The 26,999-nt window shown below is 35.7% G+C and overlaps 3 protein-coding genes across 6 annotated transcripts; 1 reads left to right on the top strand and 2 right to left on the bottom strand.

The window, feature by feature from the left end:
* The first annotated feature begins 6 nt into the window (after positions 1–6).
* Positions 7–5,676, top strand: LOC106344047 (THO complex subunit 2). 3 transcript variants are annotated; one of them, XM_013783429.1, is made up of 9 exons: positions 7–497; positions 588–635; positions 774–815; positions 1,381–1,420; positions 1,926–1,984; positions 2,240–2,320; positions 2,630–2,701; positions 4,975–5,043; positions 5,129–5,676. In XM_013783429.1, the coding sequence occupies exons 1-9, from the start codon at positions 462–464 to the stop codon at positions 5,264–5,266; spliced, it is 585 nt and encodes a 194-aa protein (XP_013638883.1). In that variant the 5' UTR covers positions 7–461; the 3' UTR covers positions 5,267–5,676. The 3 variants fall into 3 exon arrangements, with proteins under 3 accessions (XP_013638883.1, XP_013638882.1, XP_013638884.1); XM_013783430.1 differs by lacking the exon at positions 7–497 and having other exon boundaries at positions 594–635; positions 1,321–1,420; positions 1,925–1,984; XM_013783428.1 differs by lacking the exon at positions 1,381–1,420 and having other exon boundaries at positions 7–635; positions 1,925–1,984.
* A 901-nt stretch (positions 5,677–6,577) lies between these two features.
* On the bottom strand, positions 6,578–10,423 carry LOC106295866 (microtubule-associated protein 70-2). Of its 2 annotated transcripts, none has more exons than XM_013731858.1 (12): positions 10,321–10,423; positions 9,923–10,203; positions 9,738–9,823; positions 9,088–9,153; positions 8,829–8,999; positions 8,554–8,724; positions 8,318–8,473; positions 8,078–8,224; positions 7,917–7,988; positions 7,278–7,820; positions 6,997–7,184; positions 6,578–6,912 (listed from the first exon to the last, which is right to left on the bottom strand). In XM_013731858.1, exons 2-12 carry the CDS (start codon positions 10,161–10,163, stop codon positions 6,873–6,875), a joined length of 1,881 nt encoding a protein of 626 aa, XP_013587312.1. In that variant the 5' UTR covers positions 10,164–10,203; positions 10,321–10,423; the 3' UTR covers positions 6,578–6,872. The 2 variants fall into 2 exon arrangements, with proteins under 2 accessions (XP_013587312.1, XP_013587314.1); XM_013731860.1 differs by having other exon boundaries at positions 9,923–10,193; positions 10,319–10,336.
* An 8,743-nt stretch (positions 10,424–19,166) lies between these two features.
* Positions 19,167–21,212, bottom strand: LOC106343720 (anthranilate synthase beta subunit 1, chloroplastic). The gene is made up of 8 exons (XM_013783011.1): positions 21,004–21,212; positions 20,745–20,926; positions 20,215–20,285; positions 20,112–20,149; positions 19,897–20,007; positions 19,718–19,817; positions 19,476–19,611; positions 19,167–19,379 (listed from the first exon to the last, which is right to left on the bottom strand). Exons 1-8 carry the CDS (start codon positions 21,113–21,115, stop codon positions 19,275–19,277), a joined length of 855 nt encoding a protein of 284 aa, XP_013638465.1. The 5' UTR covers positions 21,116–21,212; the 3' UTR covers positions 19,167–19,274.
* Between the last annotated feature and the right edge of the window lie 5,787 nt (positions 21,213–26,999).

The raw sequence follows: 26,999 nt of genomic DNA, 5'->3' as shown, positions 1-26,999 counted from the left end.
CTCAAACAATATCCTAAAACTTAACCGTACCAGGTTCGTAAACCACAGTCATCAAATTTTCCTTTTGGCTGAAACAAAACGCAAGGAACAAAATTGTATAAGGAGCAAATTAGTAAAGGAACAGTCCCCTCCCCTGCATAACACATCATCATCATCATTATCATCATCTTCAATTCACTTTGCATCAACTCAAACGATGTCCCCAAAACCCTAATTTCACTTTGTCTTCTTTGAACAAATCCTTTGTTTCCCCCGTCTGATCACTCGACACCAGGAATGCTTATTTATGCTCGCCAATTGAATTCTCCAGCAGTCTAAACCCTAGTTTCTTCGTCTTCTAGTGTTTCGAAAAGGTCAAAGATGTCTCTTCCGCTACTTGAGAGTGCACGTACGTGACGGATGAGTTTGTTCGCGAAGCGAAGAATGGCAACCACTGTTCCAAGCTGCTTAGCTCCGTACCGATGCTTCGTTTCCTTTACGAGCTCTGTTGGATTTTGGTATACACGCACACAAACACTCTCTTTATATTCTCCAATCTATGCATATGTGTTCGAGTTTGCCGAAGATGCATTGTGTTGGGCTATCAGGTTCGTGGCGAATTGCCGATTCAGAGCTGTAAGGCAGTGTTGGAGAAGGTGAAGTTTCTTGATAATCCATCGAAAGAAGAGTTAGCTTCTTGTTTTTCGGATGTTGTTACTCAGATAGCTCAAGATGTACGTCTTTCCAATACTTTCTTTGAAGATCTTACTGTATTGTTTTCTTTCATTTTGCAGCTTACGATGTCAGGGGATCACCGTTCCCGCTTAACAAAATTGGTCAGTATTTTTACTTTCTAGCGACTGGTTGGTAGTCTTGCTTATAAAGTATAAACGAGAAATACAGCTCTTTGTAATTGCATCTTGAGATAAGACACTACGAAAATCATTTAATAGCCTTCTATGCTGAATAATTAGAGCATATGTTGTTTTTGCTATCGGTAGTGTCTTAAGGTTCCACTAACAGTTGGGCTCATTTTTGGCGGATTGCAAGGCGCCTTAGGCATACCTTCTCCTTATCATAAAAGATTCTTTACGCCTAAGGGGCTGAAACTTTGACCCTAGTACTAGTACCTTCAGTACTCTATTAGTGCAGTTTCTTCTTCACTTTACATTGTGTGCTTGTTCCAAAGTTCTCAGATCTGCTTATTTGGAGTTATTAGCATACCTGTTGGTTTATTGGTTTTTGATGATAACATACTTTGGTCTCTTCGTTATGTTCTCATTTACCGTCTCCTTAAATTTTTTAATGTTCACAGCTAAATTTAGTTGTTTTATTTTGTAGGGGCTGAAATTTTTTAATGTTCACAGCTAAATTTAGTACCTTAGTTGTTTTCTTTTGTAGGGGAAATGTCCCTCGAAGGATTTTCCAAGAGTGTTGCGAGGTAAACATTATGTTCCACCCAGCCAATGAATAATCAGGAAGATGCCAATAAATAGAGTAATAAGAAGAGAATTTAATACTGATAGTACTTAGAAATGAAATACAGCTTTGAGAAATTTCTTAACCAGGGACCCTCTATTCCCCCTCACAACTTTTACTCAGTTATTAATAACTCCCTCACACTTCACGGACACCTCTCATATAGATATAGGTATTGCATATACACCTCATACAAATAGTTACAAGAAGTTTGGAATCATAGACAGAGACAGAGCTAGGTAATTGTTGTTATTATATCTACTAAGGTTGTTAGTTCTCGATGTTAACTCCAAGGTTGAAGCCACAGTAATCCCTTAGAATGTACGAAGGTCCTCCCAGATCCAGTTGACCAGCTGGTCTCACAAATTGTCCATCTTCTTCTGGCTAATCTCTCCATTTCTTGGTTAGTAAGAAAGTATATTTTCTGAAGGAGCTGATGATTGATCTCTTTATTTTCTTTTTGGAGGAGTTCCTATGGGAAGCTGAAATGGTTAAAATAAAAGCCCAAGATCTGAAAGGGAAAGAGGTGAGGGTTTCACACTTCTGTAAACACTGTATTATTGTGACGTACAAATTTGCTATAGGGACAGCGGTAATTTGATATTGATATAATGATATCATCTCACTTAATCGTAAGCACATATGTAATGTGGTCTGATTTATGTGATATTTAGTTTGAATGAGTTACTTTTGCGGAAGATTTATCTGTAAAAGAGTCTTCTTTACCATTGTAAGTTCTACTCATTGCTTATAACTTACATTTCTGGTTGGTTCTACTCAGGTTCGACTAAACACCCGTCTTCTGTACCAGCAGACAAAGTTCAACTTACTCCGTGAAAAAAGCGAGGGATATGCCAAATTGGTTCGTCTTCTTTTATGTGCTCTATTGTTAGATACATCGTCGCTCTTTACTTCCTTTTCTCTGAAATCCACCTTAGGAATGCTTTTCTTTAGTTTTTGAAAGGGATGATCTCTTCAACAATGCTTATTTGGCTTTTGCTTTTCACACGGTTCCAGTTGGAAGGCAAATCTTCTGCTAGTTTAATTATAATATAGCTGAGCAGAGTAACCAACATATATGTCAGCAGAGTTTTTATTTCCTTTTGGAGTTTGATAAACTCAGATTCTACAGTAGAACAACTTATTAACGTATTTCTTTTGTGGAGTGAAGGCTACCCTTTTATGCCGAGGATCTGCAAGTTCTTCGGATAATGCATCACCAGCAACAATGAGAATTATCAAGGTATTGATTCTGCCGGTACATTATGGGGCTGTTCATTTCAGCATCTTTCATCTCCATCTAGATGATTCATTTGCATGATCATCCATTCAGATTTTTGTGACTGTTTGTTTGTCCATCCAGATAGCTCATCTATATGAATCATCTAAATGGATCTTATGTTTGTTTCTTTATTTTCATTTCCATCCAAATGAGTTTAGTAAACAAATTACCAAAATACCCTTGTGTTGAATTAATAATATGTTTTACTACAATAATAACTTCTAAAAAACAAAAAAAAATTGATAAACATGTATTTGAAAAAAAACGTTAGAGTTTCAAACAAAAAAGAGTATTAATAATAAACCGACTGTAACTTCGGTTTTGGCGGAAAACGAGATTTCTCGGTTTTGGCGGGAAAACGAGATTTTCGGTTTTGGCGAGAAAACACGTTTTGTGATTTTGGTGGGAAAACGCGTTTTTACGGTTTTGGCGGAAAAACATGTGTCGGGGTTTTGGCGGGAAAACACATTTTTCGGTTTTGACGGGAAAAAAAAAATTTTCGGTTTTGGCAGGATAATGACAATTTTCGGTTTTGGCGAGAAAACACGTTTTACGGTTTTGGCAGGAAAACGCGTTTTTGTTGTTTTGGCGTGAAAACGCGGTTTTTGTGGTTTTGGCGTGAAAACACGTTTTTGTAGTTTTGGCATGAAAACGCATTTTTTCGGGTTTCACGGAAAATATGTTTTGGCGGGAAAATACGTTTTTACGGTTTTTGCAGGAAAGTGTGTTTTGGCGGGAAAACACGTTTTTGCGGTTTTCGCGGAAAATTTCGTTTTGACAGGAAAACACGTTTTGCAGTTTTCATGAGAAAACACGTTTTGCAGTTTTGGCGGGAAATGCATTTGATGAGAAAACGCATTTTTCGGTTTTAGCGGGAAAACACGTTTTGTGGTTTTGGCGAGAAAACATGTTTTTGTGTTTTGGCGGAAAATTGCATTTTGGGGTTTTGGCTTGAAAACGCTTTTTTGTGATTTTGGCATGAAAACATATCTTTGCGATTTTTTGCGGGAAAACACGTTTTTGCCATTTTGACGGGAAAACACATTTTTGCAATTTTGTCCGGAATTGCGTTTTAAGGGTTTTGGCGTGAAAAAATCGTTTTTAGGTTTTCGCGGGAAAATGCATTTTTGTGGTTTTGTCAGTTTTCGTGTGTGACAAAATGATATTATGTTTAAGTTTGTAATTTGTGAATTACATCAGGGGTATAATAGACATTATACCATATTGAATGAACCATCTCCTTTCAAATGGTCCAAATTGGTTCAGCTGAATGAACTTTTAAATTAAGCCTAAATTTCCGAAAGTCATTCGGATGATCCATCCGGATGAATTGTATTTTTAGTGCCTAAACACACAAATCCGGATGAGTTGTACTTTTAGTACCTAAACAAACAAATCCGGATGAGTTGTACTTTTAGTGCCTAAACGAACAAAACTCTCATCTCCATCCAGATGGTTCATCCGGATGGAGAAACAAACAGGCCTATGTTTTCCTTTTCTGAACTGGTTATTTCTTTGTAATCATTAATTCGGCATTTTGACCTGGATCCAAATTGGGCATTTTGACCTGGATCCAAACCGTGTTTTCGACATTGTAATTTTTTTCTGTCGCTTCTTTCATTTTTTTGTTTTATATCACAGAAGCATCTAGATTAGAGTTGGGAATTTGGGTCATTACCCGCGGGGCCCGCCCCGTTTGACCCGCCGCGGGACGGGTGCGGATCGATCGATTTACAAATTTCAGCATGCGGGTGCGGGTGCGGATTGAGTCGATATTTAGCGGGGCGGGTGCGGGTCAACCAAATTTGAGTTGCGGATACCCGCCGACCCGCAAAATAAAAAAAATATTATTTTTTTCTAATTTTTTTTTAAATAAATAAAAATATGTAAAAAATATATAAATTATTGAAAATTATATAATTTAAATTATAAATGTATAATTTTTATTATAAAAAGTAATTAATTGATAGTAAAAATAATTATTTATTAAATTTAATATTATCTGCGGGCCCCGCGGGTTACCCGCAATCTTAGCTGGGCGGGTGCGGGTTTACGATTTTTCTTTCGCGGGTTATGCGGGTCGGAATTTTGAGTTTAAAAAATAGAATCGATCCGCGGGTCGGCGGGTTGACCCGCGAACGCGGGTCATGCAGGGCGGGTTGACCCGCGAACCCAGCCATAATCTAGATGTCCTTCCTTATTATGTACTATCTCCCTTTGGTTTTGATGAATAGGTTTTGGATTGCTTTGAAATTGAACGAGATTATGACATGTTACTCAATGTTATTCCTGTCTTTCCCAAGGTTTGAAATGTCTCCTTGTGTTGATATATTCTTCCCCATAACTTAGATACTATTTTCTTGGCTAAAAAAACTCTTTGATATGCAGTCTCATGCTCCGCAAATTCTTGGATTTAAATTTCAATACTATCAGAGACTGGAGTTGAACTGCCCTGTTCCATCTGGGCTCTATAAGCTTTCAGCCTTGCTAGTAAAGGAGGATTTTATAAATCTTGAAAGCATGTGAGTACTTTTTCCTTCAACTGTTGCTTTCTAGACCCGTAGGAGCCACTGGAAAATTCAGTCGACCTTTATGTGTGGCTTCAAGGAACTACAGATGATGTTATTGAAGTTTCCTTTCGAATTAGATTATGGATACTTGTACATATTCTCCTTTTCTAGTCCTTTGTAGCTATGTCCCTTAAGCTTGTTTCTGAGCGTAATGCGAAAGGAATTGGTGGGGGTTTTGATTGCCAAAAAATATTTTGGCTGTTCTAACTTACTAACTTCGAGATTGCTCAGTTTTGGCCCGTCTCGTGTCTGGTTCAAAATGTTGAACAACTTTGGAAACTATTGCTTTGTCTAGTTTTGATCCAGTGTGAGTACAATATACAGTGAACTAAAAATGTTTGTTCCACTGTTTTCAGTTATTTTAGTGTACAGTACTAATAAATCCTTTTGAGATTGTCACATTACCAAAGTTAAATATGATAAAGGGTCAGATTACTGAATTAATCTCATATCATACGATTGCCCTAAGCCTACAAGATCTTTCAAATTTCTTAACAGCACCAGCAATTTCTCTTTACAAAATATACAAGGATCAATACAGTCTAGGGGGCGAAACTTGTGTGATGCTGCAAATTTTTTAATTTTTAAAAAAAGTAAACAATCACGATAACAAAAATTAAAACTTAGACTATTTGTTAGAAACTCTTCAGTTCAGGTCTCCAATTATTTTTCAGCACAATGAAATCTCAGGAGAACGAAAGTTAATAGTTTTAACATCATTAGAGTATTCTATCAAATACGTTTTAAATAAAATCTTAAATTTCAGAAACCTATTTTGTAAATAAAAGAAAAGATTTTTTGAAAAAGAGAAGCCTCCACTCAGTTCAGGTCTCCATAAATTCTCCGCATGTTAAAATCTAGGAAGAACGAAAGTTATGTTTTGATCATCATCGGAGGCAAACTACTTCTACGCATTTATCAAAACGAATAAAGCTTTATAGAAACACATAAACAGATCTAAAAATTTTAGCGAGAAAACTCGAAGAGAAGCAACGAAGGTGATGGCATTGTGTTAGGGTACGGCCTCATCACTACTGTATATATATGCCACTAGAATGAGGGAGGCATTTGTGAGTAAACCCTAGCTCAATCATTGGGGTCATCTCGGCCTATAATGGGCTTTTTGTTATTAGGCCCATAACTTTCTTGGTTGTGCTATTATTTGTTTTTCTCAAAACTTGTGGACTATGAATTTTTACCCGCCCGTAAGTAGTTGACTTGCAAAACGTAAGAAGAAAGAGAGCAAAGTACATGTGAATAAAAGCAGTTATATAAAACCATATATATCAGCAAACCCAAACATACAAACGAATAATCACACCAAGACTGAAAGTAGAGTACAAACAAATAAGGAATCAGAGTTGCACAAACTCAAGCCAATACAAAGGCTCTCTAAACCTATACACACCCAAACACAAACTACAACTTTCCGAAAAGGAGACTGAATATGTTATCCAAAATGTCAACATTCCGCTCCTCCCTCAGGATCATAAGCATGCTAAGTTATATGGCAATACAAGTTAAATAACAAGAGCCCTATAAAGATTCTTTTACTTGCTATCTCACTGGCTACTCTTGGTTAATCCGCTTCGTCCAGCAGCTCTGCACATATCCAAACACCATATTCAGTTTTGAATAATCAAAGTCTATCAAACAATAATAATATAAATGAGCGATATATTAGACCTTGCCGCAAGGATCTGGGCAGTGTTGGATGAGCTCTTGCTATTTGAAAACCTTTTAGCTCTGTTGTCTTGATCTTTCTCCACACGCATAGCAGCAACTTCTTTCTCCATTGCAGATACTTCTCTTCTCATCTTCTTCGCTTCAACCTCCATTGCCTTTGTTAATGTTTCCACCTTCTTCGCCAGCATCTACAAACAAGCCTCAAAATTATCATATACTCACAACTCCCTTTACAAGACTTAACAGTAGAAACAAACACATGTAAAAGAAAAAAACTATACCTCGATGGCATCATCCTTGTCTTTGAGGCTTTGGTCTTTTTCATGAGATGCTTTCCTCAAAGACGCTACTTCTTTCTGCAGCAAATCATACAGAACACCTGGGACACTATCCTCAGTCGCTGCAGGGTTTTCACTTTGTGGCTTCTCCTCCGAAGTTTCTTTCCACCCGTTAGCTGCTAACTCTGGCTCCTTAGTGGCATCATCAGAAGCAGGCTTGTTGAAAGAATAATTCCCAGGTCCGTTTAAGAGTGCCTTGCCCCTGTCCAAAGATCTTGTTCCTCCATCAAATGACTTGGATGTTCCTTTAGCATTCTTCAGCACAGAAGTTGAGTTTATAGACAAGGAATGTCTCATCTGAGAAACTGGAGCTTTCTTTGAAAAAGCACCGTTTGATGGAAACTTTTGTAAGTTGTCAGATCCACCAAGAGACTGCCTGCGAGAGGTGGGTCCGTTACTCATGCTTCTTGCCTCTGGTGTGTTCCTGCTGCTTGATGTTCCTCTAAGTGTCTCCTCAAGCACTTTAAGCCGGAGTTGAAACTTTTCCTGGTAAATTGCACGCACAAACAAATATTTTACTTTTCTTTTCTTGTAACAAGATTAAATGAGAGAAGATGACTAATATGAGATAAGATCCATTACTTTTAACTGAGCTTCGGATTTAGCAGCTCGGTCTGTTATGGCAAGCTTATCTCGAAGCTGCTGCATTTCTCCCTGCAGAGAATTGAGAATCAATAGGTGAGAGAATGTTGACATGATAATTTATTTGCATCCTAAGAATCTAGGAGAGAGGGGATTTAAACCTGTAGGAACCTTCTTTCTTCAAGCCATTGCTTAACAGGCATCACCTTATCATTACCATCTTTCCATTCGTTTGCTACCACCGTGGCAACTCTGTTTGCTGTAACCTTTGCACGTGCAAGCTCTCGGTCTAGAGTTTTCCTCTCTTCCTGAAAAAGACACAGCAAGAACAGAATCTCTTCATCAATAAAGAATTAATGTAGCAACAGACAAGAGACTTTATAGTGTGTATAGTTAGTTACATTCATCTCTTGGAATTTTCGCTGGTAATCCCTGACGGCATTTGCAGCAGCACCACCAGCAAGAACAGCCTCTTCCAGCTCTCGTACTGTCTGAGTGAGCTTCTCAACTTCAGCAACTTTCTGTCTGTGCATCTTGTCTAGAATCTTGTTTTCTTCCTAAAACAGAAAGATCAAATTAATCAGATGACACGTGGCGTTTAGAATAACTACAGAGAAGAAGAAGATAACTACAGAACCTGACAGATCTCTATTTGTTTCATCAACTCCTGATTCTTATTTTGAAGATCATCAACCATGGCTGCTTTTGCCAGGGCACCTTCAATGGTCCTCTCAGCATCAAGCAAAGCAGCTTCCTTTGATTTCGTCAGACGGTCCAAAGCCCTGTTGTCTTCTTGAAGCTTCCCAATCTATTCAGAAACACAAAGCAGTTGAATAGTGACTTCAATATAAAGGTAGAGAGAGAGAGAGAGAGGAAGCAATTAAACTTATGAAAAGGCAAATTTAAAGATACCTCTGAGCGTGCAAGCTTAAGCTCAGCTTCTAGTGGAGCAAGGATGGCTTCAATTGGAGGCATGTCATCATCTTTTTGTGCAGCGTGGACCCTTCTTAAGGTGGCTTCAGCAGCAAACTGAGCAGCCATTGATGCTTTCTTCTCCTCATTGATTTTCTTGATTTCTAGATTCTGCAACACGGTTAATAACATGTCTGTTTAATATAAAGAATGAGAGATGAACATAATCGAGCTTAAGGAAGGATTATAAAGCCAATACTTTGGTTTGGAGGATGGATTCGGTCAACTTGAGCTTATCATCCAGCTTGGCAAGCTCCTCAGTAAGCTAACACATAAAGAGGAAAAGTCAATCCACGAGATAATGAAAGCTCACTACTTGCAACCAAGAAAGAGAATGTACAAATAACAGGTCCAGTCTTTCTGACAGTTTAAAACATAAAACTCCTCCGTAAGCTAACACATAAGAGGAAAAGTCAATACAAATAACAGGTCCAGTCTTCAAAACTCTGACAGTTTATAGTAGTCAAGAACAAACGCATGATGTAAGAATTGTTCGAAGAACTAAGTGGGCAGTAAGATCCTGAATGCACTTGGGATAAATGCAACTGAACCATTTCATGTTAAAGACTTTGTGGTGAATGAAAGATCTAAACTCAACCATTATTAATTAGTTGAATCCAAAAAAAATCTACCAAAAATAAATCAAGAAAATGACTGAACTTTCTTTAAAGAATTGCTAAATCTCAACAAACAAAAAAATAAGACAAGAAAAACAACAAAACAAATCAGACAAGAACTTCCTTAAAAGAATTGCTACATCTCAAAAAAAAAAAAGAATCAGACAAGAACATCCTTCGAAGAATTGATAAACAGACAAGAAGAAGAAGAAGAAGAAGAAGAAGAAGAAACCTCTTCAACAGCTTTCTCTCTCTGTCTCTCAGACAACCTAAGCGCTTTGATCTCAGCGTGAGCTTCCCCTAACTCTCGATCTTTATCTGCACATCTCAATACACAAGAAAACTAAATCAACCAAAAAAAATATAAAAAAATAATCAGAATCTATAGATCGAAGCAAAGCATTGTTCATTTCAAACCTCTAACTTCGTTCTCAAGTCGATTAAGCTCCACTTTCACTGGATCCGAGCCATGAAGCTGAGTTATGAACTCATTGTCGGCCGCTGCGTCGAAGCTCGGCCTAATTGGCCTTCTCTTCGCCGAGCTTTTCCCTCCCCCGCTCTCCTTGTACGACGCCGACACAGTCAGTGACGGATACGACGCCGTCGTTGGTTCAGTTGCATTCGCCGATACATCTCCGTCGCCGGAAACATTCGACATCTCCGATCTGATCCAAAATGCTTAGACACCTATACACAGTCTTAAAAAAAAAAGTATCAGCAGCACTGTCGTCAGTGAGTTGAATAATAATAATAATGCAGATTTCGAGAGAGATGGAGAGAGTTCTGCTCCCACACGAGGAGAGAATGATGCTAACCTAGAGGCTAGAGAGAGAGAGAGAGAGAGAGTTGAGAGAACTGTTTCGTCTTCTTTCTTTCTAGTGAGAAAGATGAGAATGTGAGATTAGAGATTTAAATGCTGTTACAGTTGTTTCTCTCTCTCTTCTCTCCAATAGATTTGACAAGACAGCGAGAGGATGAGGGAAAGATTAGCATTAATTATTCTCATCATCTTTTTCATAAACACTGAGTTCGAACATGCTTACTTTTCAGATTAATAAAATATGTTTATAAAATTCTATATTAGTATTTAGTACTATGTTTTCTACTGTTGTTGTGGTTAACAATGAATTGTGTTTGCCGGATCTCTTAAAATATTAATTTTTTGTTTAACTTAAAAATAATAATAATAATAATAAAGTTTATACAAAAGTGATTGTATTTTACGGAATTTATAATCAGGATTTTGTTGGATAAAGTTTTAGTTGAATTTATTATGTTGACAACGGTATCCAACTTTTTCTTTTAAATTTATTTTAATGTCATAAGATTTGTCTAGAAGAAGTTTATAAAGTTGCCGGATCCGAACTTGGTATGATCGTATGAACACACACGTAATAAAACTTTTGCTTTGTCTTATTAAACTTTCTTAATTTTCTTCTTCTTTTCTTATGAGATTATTTTACAATTAGATCTTTATATATAGGTAATAGAAGATCCTTATCTTGTCCTATTACATCATGATCTAGGAATCTTATCTTAACTTTATCTTAATCCTAAATCTAATAGATTTTGTTATTCATCTTTCCTTTTTATGAATAACTTGTTTCCTAAGCTTTCTTTGAAGCTTATCCAACATTCTCCATTCTAAGCTTCAAGCCATTTTCTTGAACTTGAATCAAGTCTCTCATCTCCTTGAACTTGATCTTGGCTAAGGCTTTAGTTAGGATATCTGCTTTCTGCTTCGTCCCGGGCACATGCTCCATGTCTATCAGTCCTTGTTCCACGCACTCCCTTATGAAATGAAACCGCTTATGAATGTGCTTACTTCTTCGGTGAAAGACAGGGTTTTTAGTCAAGGAAATGGCCGATTTGTTATCAACCCTTATCACTGTCTTCTTTTCTTCACTTCCGGTTATCTCACTCATAAGCTCTTGCAGCCAAATTGCTTGTTTCGTAGCTTCTGTAGCTGCCATGTATTCTGCCTCACATGATGACAAGGCTACTACTTCCTGTTTCTGAGAGCACCAGCTGATAGGCGTTTCTCCAATACAAAATATGTACCCTGTTGTGCTCTTTCCATCATCCGGGTCTGTCTTGTGACTACTATCACTGTATCCACTAAGTTTTTGCTTCTTTTCACGCTTATACTCCAAACCATAGCTTAGAGTTCCCTTTAGATACCTTAAGACCTGCTTCAATGCGTTCCCATTTGATTCTCGAGGTGATTGCATATACCTGCTTAGAATTTCAACCGAGAATGTCATGTCTGGTCTTGTATGCATCAGATACCTCAAGCATACTATTCTTCTCCGATACTGGGTGGAGTCGATTTATGCTTCTTCCAAGGACTTCGACATTTGTAATCCAAACTCCATCGGAATATGAGTTTGATTACAATTGTCCATGCCCGCTTCTTCTAAGACACGTCTTGCATATGCTTCTTGGCTTATTGTTATACCATTTGGTCCTTGCTTCACTTCTATGCCGAGATAATATGTAAGTAATCCAAGATCAGACATCTCAAATTGCTTAGTCATTGCTTCTTTGAACTCTTTAATAGCAGACGTAGAGCTCCCTGTTACGAACAAATCATCAACATACGTCGCAACAATGAGTACTAGTTTACCTTCTTGCTTACGGTAAACCGAGCACTCCTTTGAACATCTTGAAAGACCGAGGCCTTTAAGTATTTGATCCAGCTTTGTGTTCCAAGCACGGGGCGCTTGTCTCAACCCATATAGAGCTTTGGATAGTTTGAAAATTTTGTGCTCTTCTCCCTTCTTTTCAAACCCTTCCGGTTGAGACACATAGACTTATTCATTTAGTTCACCATGCAAAAATGTTGTTTTCACATCTTGATGGTGAATTTCCCAACCATGAGCAGAAGCTAAACTAATAAGTAGTCTTATCGTCTCAATCCTTGCCACTGGTGCGAAGACTTCTTCATAGTCTATGCCAAGTTCTTGCACATATCCTTTTGCGACAAGTCTTGCTTTAAACTTGATGATAGAACCATCTGCATTCTTCTTTACCTTAAAGATCCATTTAAGACCAATGACCTTGACTCCATGCGGCTTACTTACCAGGGTCCATGTCTTTTTTTTGTTGATTGACTCTATCTCCTCCTTACATGCTTTTATCCAACGAGTATATCTCTTTGCTTCTTGATATGTCGAGGGCTCATCGTCGATAGATAGTAGTAACATAGCACCTTCAATCTCGGCAATCAATACATAATCCTTCAAGTACTTAGGTGTATTCACTTGTCGAGATGATCTTCTTGGACCCGTCTCAATGCTTGGTTTTGTTTCCTCTGTTTCCGCATTATCATCTTGATGTTGTTCTTCGTCTTCGGTAACATCTTGTTGAGATTCAACAGTATAAGAACCATTACCATCATCAAGACTTGAACCCCAAGTCATGCTAAAGTTTCCAGATTCTGTCTCTTCTTGCTCATGCTCTTTCTTCCAGTTCCAGCATGCTTCTTCATTGAATATGACATCTCGACTTACAACTGCCCTTTTCGTACTTGGGTTGTATAGACGATAGGCTTTTGAACCAGGTTCAATGCCTAAGTGAACCAAAGTCACCGACCTATCATCTAGTTTCCTTGTATGAACTGAATCCACTTTAGTATGTGCAATGCAACCAAACACACGTATGTGTCCAATACTTGGTTTTCTTCCTCTTAATCTTTCGTATGGAGTTTGATCCCTTAATGCACGAGTAGGGACACGGTTGATCAAATATGTTGCGTGCCTAACTGCTTCTCCCTACATGTAGTTAGGTACTTTCATGGCTTTTAACATGCTTCGCGTCATCTCCATTAGAGTTTGGTTTCTCCTTTCGACGACTCCGTTCTGTTGAGGAGTATACGGAGCTGTCAAGTGTCTCTTAATACCATTGACGTTGCAGAAATCTTGAAATTCGTTTGATGTAAACTCCCCTCCTCTATCCGTACGAAGAGTTACTATCTTCTTGTTAACTTCCTTTTCCACAAGAGCCTTGAATATCTTAAATCTCTCAAACGCTTCACTTTTGTCTTTGAGTAAGATAGACCACATGTATCTCGTACAATCATCAATAATGACGAATATGTACCTGTTTTGAGATAATGTTGCCGGACTTATCGGTCCACATAGGTCAGCATGCAATAGTTCCAATGCATTAGATGATCTATATGTCGTGGATAAGGGGAAGGGATATCGGGTTTGCTTGCCGACTAGACAAGAGTCACATATCTTTTTTTCTTCTGTGATCTCTGGTAAACCGTAAACCATCTCCTTTGTTGCCATTGTCTTGATCGTCTTGAAGCTTATGTGACCAAGTCTTGCGTGCCATCTCCATGGTTCTTCCTTTAACCGTGTGAGTAAGCATGTTGGTTTCCCAACCTGTAATGAGAATTTGTAGAGTCTGTTAGGTGACCTTAAGACTTTGACCAGTAGACGTCCACTAGGATCCCGTAAAGTGAGATAGTTGTCCCTCATCCTCACTTCGCAGCCTTGCTCCGTGGCTTGTCCTAAGCTCAATATATTACTTTTGAGCTCAGGTATGTAGTAGATATCCTTTAAAAGTTGTTGTTCTCCCGTCTTTGCTTCAAAGAGAATAGAGCCTCTCCCGTTGATATCAACATACGATCCGTCTCCAAACTTGACTTTCCCTTTTACGTTCTCGTTAAGTTCGGTAAAGAAAGATCTCTCCCCTGTCATGTGATTACTAGCGTCATTGTCTAGATACCACATCCCTTTTTCTTTATTGTCTGCTTCAAGCTTCTTCGGTATTACCTTCCCTTCGTTTAAGAATACAACCTCATGCATGTACAGAGCTTTATCTGACGTCTCAGTCTCTGTATTGTTGAGTTCTTGGTCCTCTTTCTTTTCTGGACATACGGAGGCAAAGTATCCCTTTTTGTGACAATTAAAGCATTCAATTTGAGAGTAATCTCTCTTCTCCTTGCTTTTATCACCACTGTTGCTACTACCACGCCCCCTTCCTCTTTTCCCACGACCCCTGTTGGAACCTCGTCCTCTGGCTTTGGTTCCATGATCGGAGTAGAGGAGCTTTCCATTATCCTCAAGTTTCTCTCCTCGCATTCTCTCTTCTCCACGCAAGCGCTCCTCAAACGCTTTGAGGCGACCTACCACATCTTCGTACCTTGTGTTGTTTAGGTCAAGAACTTGTTCTAGTGTTGCTGAGAGCTGAAGAAATTTGCTTGGCAGACACGATAGAAACTTCTTTACTAGTTTAGCTTCTTCTATCGTATGGCCGAGTGATGCAGCTGTTCCTGCAAACTCTGATAATTTTCTTGAGAACGTATCTATCGAATCATTATCTTTCATTCTCAGATGATCGAACTCAATCATCAGTGTGTGCAGGCGTGCTTCTATTACTCGATCAGCTCCAATATTCATTGCTTTCAATGCTTCCCACATACCTTTAGGAGAGTCTTGCTCACCAACTTGTAGAATTATGTTCTCTGGAATTCCTTGAAACAAGAGAATTGTAGCTAGGTCATTCTTCTTTTGGTCCTTTGATCCTGGATCAATGGTTTCTCATACCTCATGAAACCTAAATAGAACCTTCATCCTTAAAGACCAGACAGCATAGTTCGTTGCTGTGAGCATTGGTGTTTTGACAGAGGGTGGTAACGCGCTTAACTTCATAGCTGGTTTTGTCTCTGAATCACTCATGATTTGATTAACCTGGCTCTGATACCAAATAAAGTTGCAGGATCCGAACTTGGTATGATCGTATGAACACAAACGTAATAAAACTTTTGCTTTGTGTTATTAAACTTTCTTAACTTTCTTCTTCTTTTCTTATGAGATTATCTTACAATTAGATCTCTATATATAGGTAATAGAAGACCCTTATCTTGTCCTATTACATCATGATCTAGGAATCTTATCTTAACTTTATCTTAATCCTAAATCTAATAGATTTTGTTATTCATCTTTCCTTTTTATGAATAACTTGTTTCCTAAGCTTTCCTTGAAGCTTATCCAACAGTTTAATGGCAGTTTTTCTTGTTCAACTTATTAATTTGCTTTTATGTTTCCTTAAGACTATCCCATCCACTCATCCACAAGTTCTATTTCTAGGTTTATATTTTGGTTTATATTCTTTTGAGAAACGATAATTTGCAAAAAAAAAAAGAGAACATCATTTTTATTTTATGTATTTACTAAATTATGAAACAATTTATAGGATATATGGTGAGACATATCTAATTTCTACTATTCTTTATTTTTTAAATGTATGATCTTTTAGATAAATAAAATAATAAAAACATATTTTATATAAATATAGTAACATTTTAATTAAATAATTTTTGTTACCCTTTTTAATATTTTTAAAATAGAAAAATATTTTATTTCGTGAAACATGAAACATTGTCTAAAACATAATACAATTTGAGGAACTAATAAAATATAAGGTAAATAATAAAGGTAATAAAATATAAGGTAGATAGTCAAAATCATGATTAAAATATGTTGACGTGGTCACTAATGTTTAATTGTATGATTAGTAAGAAAAAGGTATAATTAGTAATTAGTGAAGATTAGATGCTTTGCGCATGAAAAGAGGGAAAATGTTCGATGTCCCAAATATATGTTTGTTACCCTTTTTCCTTTTTCGAGGGATAATGCTTCTTCTCTTTTCTCTCAAGTAAGGTTAGTTGGGTTCGTAAAAATCAATGGACCACGACGATAAGAAACGTATATGAACTTGTAACTGCTATTTTTCACTAACATTTAGAATCATATTCTTAGAGATATCACCTAAGAATATCAACCTTTAAGTTAGGAATAACGAGCCATATCATCACTTTTATAGATGTGTAAATATGCAATATAAGCAAATGAATGCTACTTTCCCGGTCTTATATGAGTCTACATACTTTTTGGTTTCAGAACAAAAATGACAAGAAACTTTGCTTCACACCTTCTAAGTCTATATAAATTTTAAGAGATCCAGAAAATTTTGAAGCTATTCTAGTGTAGTGGTTAAATTCAGGTCATGTAGGTGAATAGTTCTATAAAACTACAATGTAGCTTTGTGCTCACTTGCTTGCTTCCACTACAAACACAAAGGGACTAAAATATTGCTTAAAAATACCTTATATAATTTGATATTCTTGAGTCGGAAATTCTGCAATCTTACTTGAACGATTTTTTATAATCTAACTAGAGTTTTGTGCTCACTTGCTTGCTTCCACTACAAACACAAAGGGACTAAAATATTGCTTAAAAATACCAATACATTGGGTCTAGTACTACTCGAGAATATTGTAATATTTTCTTTTGATATATTTACAATCTGTTAGGGTTGGTTTGTGGCTACCAACTCAACTATAACATGCGGAGAACGCTTTTTGAAAACGTTTACGAAAGTGTCAAGAAGATATACAGTTTTTCGGACAAACGGCGACGTCATTGCCTTGATCTGCAAATAATAGGTTATGTGGGCAGCGCCCATAAACGGATCTTGCTAAACAATTATGGCGGACGAACCGCGTTCTGAATTTTACGGCTAATCATTATATGCATTGGTTCGAAAAATATATATCATTTCAACTACTTAGAACACGTGTAGCACCACTTAAGCGAATCAATTACTCTAAAATTGTCACATAACGTCAATCAAGAAAATCTTATGATATGTGTTTTGAGATATAATAGGTCTAGAACCACAATGTTACAAAATTTGTACCACCACCAACACTAGGGTCAACTCTCAAATTTATAGGATTTCAAACAAATTCAAATTTGAAGTGAGGTGATCTATACACATACTATTTTTTATGTCAATTTGAAAGATAAAAAGAAATTAATCATTTAAATTTTGGAAACTAAGTATATTTTTCATCCACTATGCTAAAGACCGGTCATGACTGATACATAATTCTAATCTCTACAATCTTTATCTTCATCAAATTATCAGGTGTTGTGTTATCACACCTGCAGTAAACACATAAAAAAGATATTGTAATTTCTTACTTTTATAAAATCGTAACAAATTATAGTTTACTTTTTTTGTAACGCAATCGGTCTAGAAACGCAATTTCATCAATCAACCGTATCGTCATCAACCGCTAACTCTTTCTTAATCGTCACCAAATTTTTTAACGTCGCCAATTTTTTTTTTTTTTTTTTTTTTTTTTTTAACGTCGCCAATTAAATCTGAAAGGAAAGGGAAGGATAAAATAAAGTAGAAAAAGAGAAAAGGGAAGCAAGGGAAGAAAGCATGCACCCATGTGCCACTTCTTTGCTATGCCTTGAAGAATCAAACAACGCTAGTGGAGCGTAGAGACTTTGATCCTAATACCACTCCTTAACATATGCCCATCCTATCATCATTTCACAGCGCATATGTACTAATGTTATAATTTATTTCCTTAAAATGATATAGCATATTAATATGGGTTCCAATAATATAGGACGGTGATTTGCCTCCCCTCCATGTTACAATAAATTCAAATATGCCACATGCTGGGAAGAATATGCATTTTATAAATAATATTTAGACTAATTAAGATTGAATTTGCAAAAAGCACAACACTCTAACAAATTGGGGAAAAAAAAAATCTTATTGTAAGTCCTACTATTTATATTTTTCGTACAAGAGAATTTCACAAGTCCTAAATAATAATGTGTTTTCCATATGCACTTTGAAATGATATAACAAAACAATAATGTAAAATAACAGAAGTAATCAGAAAATTTAAATTGTGGTTAAAATGGACAACAAATTCAAACTAAATGCAGCGGTTTTGTAGCTGCAAAGCATTCTGCTTGGCTAATGAGACAGAAACCGTGTGACCATTGTGTGTGCCAATACAAATTGCCTGATGTAATCCTGATCGCTTGGCAAATTCTTAATCCATAAGTAATATGATCACTTAATATGATATGGTACAAAGGTTTCAAATCTGGTCTATCTGGTATTTGGACCATGTTCTGGAGGCTAGGAATGTGATAGCACAGAGAATAGCCAATCGTGTAACCTCTAAACGCATATATCAGTCCTACATAGCTACTGGTGGACCTAAGTGGTTGAAAGATCTAATTGCGTATGAAGCCTGGAACGCTGCTCCTCTTCCTTAAATGGGAACACCCCTGTCTCACCTCCATCTCTGAAGTGAATGGTTTGTTATGGTGTTATGTCTTTTCAGACAACCATTTTATACTTCATTTGTTTTCACCTGCCTACTGGTATGGTTTTTGTTTTTCCCTTGTTTTGAATGTTTGCGGTGATGGCTCAATAATATCCAGCGTTATAAAAAAAAAAAGGTAATATGATCACCATAGTACTTGTAAATCTATAAGACTCTTTTTGTATATCTCTAGTTTGCTTAGATGCAAAATATCTATTTACAATAAATTCGTTTATTTCATATATTAATGGTAGTGGTATCTCAGGGAAAGTATTAAACTGTTGGAACATTTTTCATTGAGGGAAGCTCATCAAGAAGTAGAGGAAAGAAACACAATGCGGTGAAACTAGGAACAGATGAAATCCCCAAACCTCTAAAGGACTCGCCACATCTTTAATGAACATTGCTAAAGAAGAGGTTGCATCAGTGATTTCAATCCATGTGTTCAACTTGACTACTGTAATACAAATTTTGCTAAAGAAGTTGCATCAGTTTTCTGTTGAATCAATCGAAACTTTATGATAAAAACAATGTGAAGATGACAAGGAACATTTTGCATTGGCAAACGTTATTACAGGAACACAGCTTCATGTTTTCTGATTGAGGAGAGCCCTAAGTAAACTTCTCAGCCTCTTTTTTCTCTACAAGTTTGATGAAATTGCGGACAATTGTCTTGCCTTCCGTTGTTATAATACTCTCCGGATGAAACTGAACTCCCTGTGAACCAATTTTTACAAGACTTCAAGAGTTCTGTTTCTTTTAACGGATAAGGCAAGAAGAAACATGAAACACTTGAGTGAGTTTTTCTTTTACCTGTATATGCTTGTGCTTCCTGTGTCTTGCTGCCATAACCAAACCATCTTCTGTCCACGCAGTAACCTCGAGTTCATCACTGGGAAACGTATCTTTCTCAATCACGAGGCTGTGATATCTACCTACAAGGAAAGGGCTGAACAAGAAACACCAACAAGATTTTTTTTTAGAACGCATATTTACAGGCTTATGATTATTGTTTTTTGCAGAAAGCATATATAGTATAAAAACTAGATTCATACTTGGATAAACCAGAGAACAAGCCTTCTTCTCCTTTCTCATCATAGTGAACCATAGAGCTTTTCCCATGCATTACACCATATGGTGACCGCACGATCTTTCCTACAACCAACATGTCATACAAAAGGCGAATTTGAGTTGAGGAAACCTAAGATGTCTTTGTTTCTTATGCAAAACTAACCTCCAAATGCTTCTCCTATACACTGCAAACCCATACACACTCCAAACAAAGGAACATGTGGTCCAAGTTCCAAAACAGTTTGCAAGGAAATCCCAGAGTCTTGTGGGGTACCTATCAATCAATATATTAAGAAAGCTGTATATCTTCTTCTTCTTCTTTCTTCCGAACAAGAATCATAAAAGATACAAAACGATGTCAGAGGCTAAAACACTTACCAGGCCCAGGAGAAATCAGAACCCCTCTTGGATTTTTCCTGCACAACAAAAGGAAAATCAACACTCACCGATTTAAGCAGAATGAATATTGGTTTATTCTCACCTTTTCAGCTCCTCTACTGTAAGTTCGTCGTTGCGGTAAACTTCAAAATGGCATCCTACCTCTCCCAGATACTATTTAATAAAACATAGGAATACAGAAACTATATGATGAGAAAGACAAATTGGATGCACTTGACACCATTATGTGTGGAGGAGAGAGCTAGAAGTCAGACATGAGCAGCAAATGAACTTCACGAGACAGAGCGAGTACTAGGAATAAACTAATCTAAAGTTCAAAGAAGTGACCGTATCAGCTTTTGATGGATCAAGAACTACAACGACAAAACATACAAATGAAAAAAAAAACACTATTCTCTAGAGAACTAATGCCTTTCCACAATAAGATTCAACGTGTGGACATAAACGACACACGAGAGAATCATCTTACACTATTATATAGTTCTGTCCAACGAAGATTAGAATTGTAAAACATAATTATCTTAACAATGAATACTTGAACACATTCCTATAAAGCTAAGAGCTTGCAATTAACCAGGACCATAATCTATCGAGGGTTCTCGTAGTGGGAACCTGACAGAGATTGTAGGTGAAGCTGTCGTAATTATCAATCACGATGATGGGACCACCACCCTTGTGCTGCTTACTAGATGAATTGACAACAACGGAAGAAGAAGGTGTCGAGTTCGATTGCGACATTTCAATCGAAGCTTTCGTAACGACATATCTACGACTCTTCCCCAACACCGAAACTCCTATCAACCAGAGGGAAAGAACAAAAAAATATTAAACCTTTTGAATCCAATAACGCTTAAGAAACAACGAGACTTACTGGTCGGATTCGGACAGGGCTGGACGAGAGAGGAAGGGTCTAGGCGTGTGGTTGATCCGGGCTTGGGTTGGAGAAGACAAGAAGAAGACTTGTGGAATGTACTAGCCGCCATTTGTCGGAAAGCACAGATTCTCCTATAGTCCTTTCTCTGGTTCGAAGAGAGAGAGAGAGGAGATTTTATAAAGAAGGAAGGCTCTCTGTGAGAGAGAGAGAGAGAGAATTGGGAAGTGGCAGGTAAAACGATGCGTTTATGTAAAACATGGACCACGTGTTTATTAATCAGTAGGTGAGTCATATTGTACTAGATGGTTCTTTTGTGGGTCAAAGTCTAAGTCTAACCAATAATTAATCTAAAATGGAGTTGAGAATTAGTAGTAAGCTGAGTCGAGCAGCCATCAAATCTAATACAGAGTTCTTACAGGAGACGATTTTGTATGACTGGTCTATGATTGTGTTAATGCCATTCATTACTACAAACAACATCTATATATGTGTACTAGGTTAAGAGTTAAAATCTGTGCTTTGCACATGACGAGCATTATATATATATATATATATATATATATATTTTATGTATTTTTTATATATTATAAAATAATAAATATATGTTGAATAAAAAGAATAATATATATATTAAATAATTAAAAAAGAATTATTCTTAGATAGCCCTAAAAAGTTTTTATCACAAATATAACCCTTACAAATCAAAATGACCAAAATGTTTCATTATAAATAAATATACATTCATACCCATAAGGTTAACTAATCTAGATTTTAGGGTTTAGAATTAAGAGATAGAATTTTGGACTGAGGCTTAAAATTTGAAAAAATAAAAATAAATATTAAAAGTTTAAAAATAAAAAATTTAAAACAACTTTAAAAAGCATTTTCGTATTCCAAAAAGAAATTTTGAAAAAATAAAAAAATATTTAAAAAATTCAAAATATTTTTAATAAAAAAGTTCAAATTTGAAAACATATAATTTGAATCTATAAAAATATTTTTTTATTCTTTTTTATTTATATTTATATATCTAGTGTATAAGAGTCTTTTGTCTCTTTACTAAAACATGTTTTGGTCATTTATTTCTTGGGAGCTCTTTTTATGACAAAAACTTAAAAATGTTTTATTTAAGAGAATTGCCCCAATTAAAAAGTCAGTAACTATTACGTATATAATTAAATTGGTGTGAACACATAAATAAATTTCATTAATGCAAACAATCACCTTTTCTATTTTATATGGTATACAATTAAATTTAAATTATATTAACATATATATATATAGTGTATTTTTAATATTGATTTATATTAAATGATGCTTACCCATATGATATTTTGATCATTTGTATATTTTATTACAAAGACATTAAATCAGTGATAACAAAATTTTCATTGTGAAATTAATAGTTTTAGTAATTTATAATTTTTGTAAAAATTTCACTGCAAAGTTTAAAATTTAAATATTAAGTTTTCAATATTTTTCCAAGCTTTTATCAAAAAGCATTTTCAAAGAAAATTTCAAAATTTATATGGTATATAATTTAATTTAAATGATGTATATATATATATATGTATTTTAATCTTAATATTTATTAAATGAAACTTCCTACTTATATGATTTTGTAATCATTTGTATCTTGTCATATAAAATATTTTAAACTATGAAACACAAAAATTTGAATGTGAGACTTATAACAGTTTTAGGAATTATAGTTGTTTACAAAAATCAAAATATAACATATACAGAAAATCTAAAATTTTATTATATGGTCATATAAATGTAGTTGTTTAATTTATTATAATATTATAAATTAAAAATATGATAGAGGATACACTAATTTTTTATTAAATCTTTATTATTCAAAATCATTAATATCCACATTAGGTAAATCCGTAATTTTTATTTAAAGAAAGAATGAAGAGAAATTTATGGTTAATTTAATAAAAAAACTTATTATGTATATAGATTGACGAACATATTTTTCTAAGGATTCTAAAACTCATTATGGTGATGACCCGGACTATCTCAAATGTTGTAATGTTTCTCTTTTAATATATAGAAGATGCCTTATAAGGTGTTGGATAATTCCAAGACTTGCGCATCAAGTTAACTTATTAATAAGTGTTTAATAAGTTAAATACACAAAAAGGAAATCTAAGATAAAAAGAGAAGTTTACTATTTAGATTATGTTTGTGTTTTTATATTCCGTATGTAAAAAAAAATTGTCTTTCACTATAAATAGATATCTAATGGAGAGGTGTTCAATAAGATCTAAGAGAAACATTGATAGCTTTAGTTTTGAGAAGTTTTTAAAGGAATACAGAAGGTTGTTCTTATAATTTTTTGTGTTTATAGAGATTTGAATTGGTATCAAAGCTTAAGTTGATTCATCGATCTTGGCGATAGACAGAATATCACGTAAGCAAGATGGCCGACGTGACTAGAGTTGTGCCTCGTACGAACAACTTTGGAGCTGCATCCATCCAATGTCCAATGTTGTCATCAACAAACTATACTGTGTAGTCGATGAGGATGGAAGTTTTGCTGTGTGTTCATGAGTATGGGACATAATCGAACCCGGTTCAGATAATCAAAGAAAAACGATGTTGCGACTGCTTTTTTGTTTCAATTTATTCCTGAAACTTTGATACTCTAGGTGGGAGAATAAACCGCTTCAAATCGTGTAAGAGAGGAGAGACTTCAGACATTGATGATGGAGTTTGATAGGTTGAAGTTCTATGATAATTATACGGTTGATGACTTTGCGGGAAAGAAATCAGGCCTATCAAAGTAGTCTTGTTGGGAGAAAACATAGAAGAGTCCAAGATGCTGAAGAAATTCTTAAAGGGACTCCCGAGACACGTACATCCAGATCGTAGTGTCTATTGAGGAAGTCCTAGACCTTAATTCTACGGGTTTTGAGGACATAGTTGGAAGGATAAAGGCATATGAGGAGCGTGTAGGGGAAAAAACTCAAAAATAAAACCAAGAGAAGCTTATGTTTTCAAATAACGACCAACATAGTCATATATTTCTAGGGTTTCCGTGGTAGAGGTAGAGGACGAAATGGAAGAGGCAATGTTTGAGGTCGATTAACAATCAAAATCATGTGTCACACAACGAAGAAGGATCGTTCAAAGGTGATATGTTGGAGATGTGACAAGCCGGGTCACTATATAACTTTCTATCCCGAGAAACCGATAAAGAATCAAGAAGCCAACCTAAACGACACACAAGAGGCCGACGCCCTCTATGTACATGAGGTGGTGTTCTTGAATGAAGACAAAGTGATTCTGAAGAATCTTGATATCGACAAAGGCAATACATTTGTTTGGTATTTAGATAATGGAGTGAGCAACCACATAACAGGAAAGAAGGAGTTCTTTTCGAGTTTGGATCAAAACACCAAAGGGAAGGTGAAGTGTGATGATGGTTTATGTGTTGATATTGTAGGAAATGGTGTGGTTACTATTGTGTGCAATACTGGAGAGAAAAAGGCACTCAAAGACATATATTACATACCGACCTGAAGAATAACATATTGTATCTTAGACAAGCAACAGAAAACGGATGTGAGGTTAACATGAAAGATGTTTATTTAACACTCATATATTCGTGTCGAAGACTGCTAGTATGAGTTACAAGATCTTCAAACCGTATCTACACGACCCCAATGGAGATTAGCTACCTGAAGTGTTTACATGTCAGAGATGAAGATGCTACATAGAGGTGGCATGCTCAACTAGGACATATAAGCTATGGAGTTATGAACAACATGGAAAAGAATGAGATGGTCGTAGGAATGCTGAGTGTAATACATGAAGAAATTGTATGTGACGCATGTCTAGCAGGGAAGTAGACTAGACACTCATTCCCGACTAAAACCATGTTTTGTGCGACAAAGCCATTGGAGTTATTGCATGGAGATTTGTGTGGAACAATTACACCACCAACTCCAGAAAATAATCGGTATGTGTTTGTCTTAATAGATGACTTCTCCAGGTATATGTGGACAATACTTATGAAGGAGAAGAGTGAGGCATTTGATCGTTCACCCAGGTTTAAGGAAAGTGTAGAGAAGAAAATCGACTCAACCATTAAAACCTTTCACACCGATAGAGGATGAGAGTTTACGTCAGCTGAGTTCAATCTATTTTGTGAAGTGAATAGAGTTGAGGCTATGGTAGCCGAGTTGAAATCTATCACAAGAAACAAGACGTTGGAGCTTGTGGATAGACTGACTGGTGATAAACATATAGGTGTAAAGTGGATCTACAAGATAAAGAGAAAGGCGGATGGTATGATGAACAAGTATAAGGCGAGACTTGTGAAAAAAGGCTATGTACAAAGACAACGAATAGATTTCGATGAAGTGTTTGCACCAGTAGCACGTCTCGAAACTATTTGGCTCTTAATAGCCCTTGCAGAAACAAACTGTTGGGAGATACATCACTTGGACATGAAGACCGCTTTCTTGAATGGTGATCTAAAAGAGTTAATGTATGTGACACAACCTGAAGGTTTTGAAAAGAAAAGAGAAAAGATCGAGTTTATGTGTTACCCAAAGCTTTGTATGGATTACACCAAGAACTTGGAATGTGAAACTCGATCAGGTTTTAAAGGAGATTAGATTTAATAAATGCAGGAAGGAGCCATCAGTGTACCGGAAAAATGAAAGAGGAGACTTCTTACTAATAGTCATTTACGTTGATCATCTATTTGTGACGGGAACTTCATTTAAAGTGATTAAGCAATTCAAAGGAAAGATGTCAAAGAAGTTTGAGATGTCAGATCTTGGAAAGCTAACTTATTACCTTGGCATATAAGTGATTCAAGGAGCAGACGTAATCATGATAAAACAAGAAAGCTATGCTCAAAGAATCCTATGTGACACAAAGATGGAAGTGTGTAACATAAATTTAAATGTTGTAAACAATTGGTTTATTAAATAAAATAATATATATATATATATATTTTTTTTTCAGAACATAGTATACAATATATAAAATAATTAATACAAATACTAATAGTTATCACAAGTCGCGGATTGGGCTGATTCAAAATATGACTCAATTTTATAAGATGATATATTCTATAAAAATTCACAATGGTGGAGGTCTTTTCAAATATGGTCTCATAAAATTTGTATAATATAAATAAAAAATCATTGTATTTTTCACAATGAAGTCAATCTCTAATTATTCTTAACAATTCAAAACATTTTTATATTGTTTTATCATTTTACATATAAAACACATTTACATTATATGATACACATTCTTATATACACCAAATAATCTTACAAAAACATGATGAAAGGGAAAGTTTAGATTATTTAATATATAAACCATGACAATAATGATTTTTATTTGAAATAAACAGAGAGTTTTAGTAAATTAATAATATACCATATTTACACCATTATTAATTGCAGAATTTTTATCATAGAATAACTAAAAATACATGATTTGGTGTTTAAACGTCTTATAGTAAACAATATATGATTAATATTAACAAGGTTACTGATGAGAAATGTATCTTATTGATTTTGAAGATGAGTTGTCCAATAATGCATAAGATATTACTGACACTATTGTCGTGTTGTATCTTGGCAAATGGTAGTTTAGACTACTATTTTTATTAAGTGATTTTCACGTAAAATGTGTCTCTTTGGTAACCAATAAATAATATAATGGTCGTCTCAGTGCTAGTTCTGAGATTTTTTTACTCTCCAAGGCACTTTTTGACTTAGGTATTTCATGATAAGACACATCTCACCTGAGGCAACCTTTCGTATAAGTTAAAGACATCGATACCCTCATAGTAAATGAAACCAAACCGAACTGAGTATTCCCCTAAACCAAATTATACCAAGACCAACTTATACGAAATCCTAGCGATCTATCTCCCTCATTTCCCCTCTTTTCTAACTCTCTCACTCTCTCCCAACGTTTGCGGCGGAGACTAAGACCCTAGTTTCAGACTCGCCTGT

Source organism: Brassica oleracea, chromosome C5 (genome assembly GCF_000695525.1).
Source record: "Brassica oleracea var. oleracea cultivar TO1000 chromosome C5, BOL, whole genome shotgun sequence".
NCBI classification, from domain to species: domain Eukaryota; kingdom Viridiplantae; phylum Streptophyta; class Magnoliopsida; order Brassicales; family Brassicaceae; genus Brassica; species Brassica oleracea.
The sequence above is the reverse complement of the archived record's forward strand: the minus strand, read 5'-3'. Positions and strand labels throughout refer to the sequence as shown.

What these genes read in the sequence shown, in the direction of transcription:
- LOC106344047 (XM_013783428.1), top strand. Translation starts at nt 462, where the DNA reads ATGCTTCGTTTCCTTTACGAGCTCTGTTGGATTTTGGTATACACGCAC. An exon ending in AAGATCTGAAAGGGAAAGAG is followed by an intron (nt 1,985 to 2,239) that starts GTGAGGGTTTCA and finishes GGTTCTACTCAG; the next exon opens with GTTCGACTAAACACCCGTCT. An exon ending in CAACAATGAGAATTATCAAG is followed by an intron (nt 2,702 to 4,974) that starts GTATTGATTCTG and finishes TTTGATGAATAG; the next exon opens with GTTTTGGATTGCTTTGAAAT.
- LOC106295866 (XM_013731858.1), bottom strand. Translation starts at nt 10,163, where the DNA reads ATGTCGAATGTTTCCGGCGACGGAGATGTATCGGCGAATGCAACTGAA. An exon ending in AAGAAAGAAGGTTCCTACAG is followed by an intron (nt 7,989 to 8,077) that starts GTTTAAATCCCC and finishes AATTCTCTGCAG; the next exon opens with GGAGAAATGCAGCAGCTTCG. An exon ending in GCCCAGATCCTTGCGGCAAG is followed by an intron (nt 6,913 to 6,996) that starts GTCTAATATATC and finishes GGATATGTGCAG; the next exon opens with AGCTGCTGGACGAAGCGGAT.
- LOC106343720 (XM_013783011.1), bottom strand. Translation starts at nt 21,115, where the DNA reads ATGGCGGCTAGTACATTCCACAAGTCTTCTTCTTGTCTTCTCCAACCC. An exon ending in TCACCTACAATCTCTGTCAG is followed by an intron (nt 20,286 to 20,744) that starts GTTCCCACTACG and finishes TTTATTAAATAG; the next exon opens with TATCTGGGAGAGGTAGGATG. An exon ending in GGAAGCACAAGCATATACAG is followed by an intron (nt 19,380 to 19,475) that starts GTAAAAGAAAAA and finishes ATTGGTTCACAG; the next exon opens with GGAGTTCAGTTTCATCCGGA.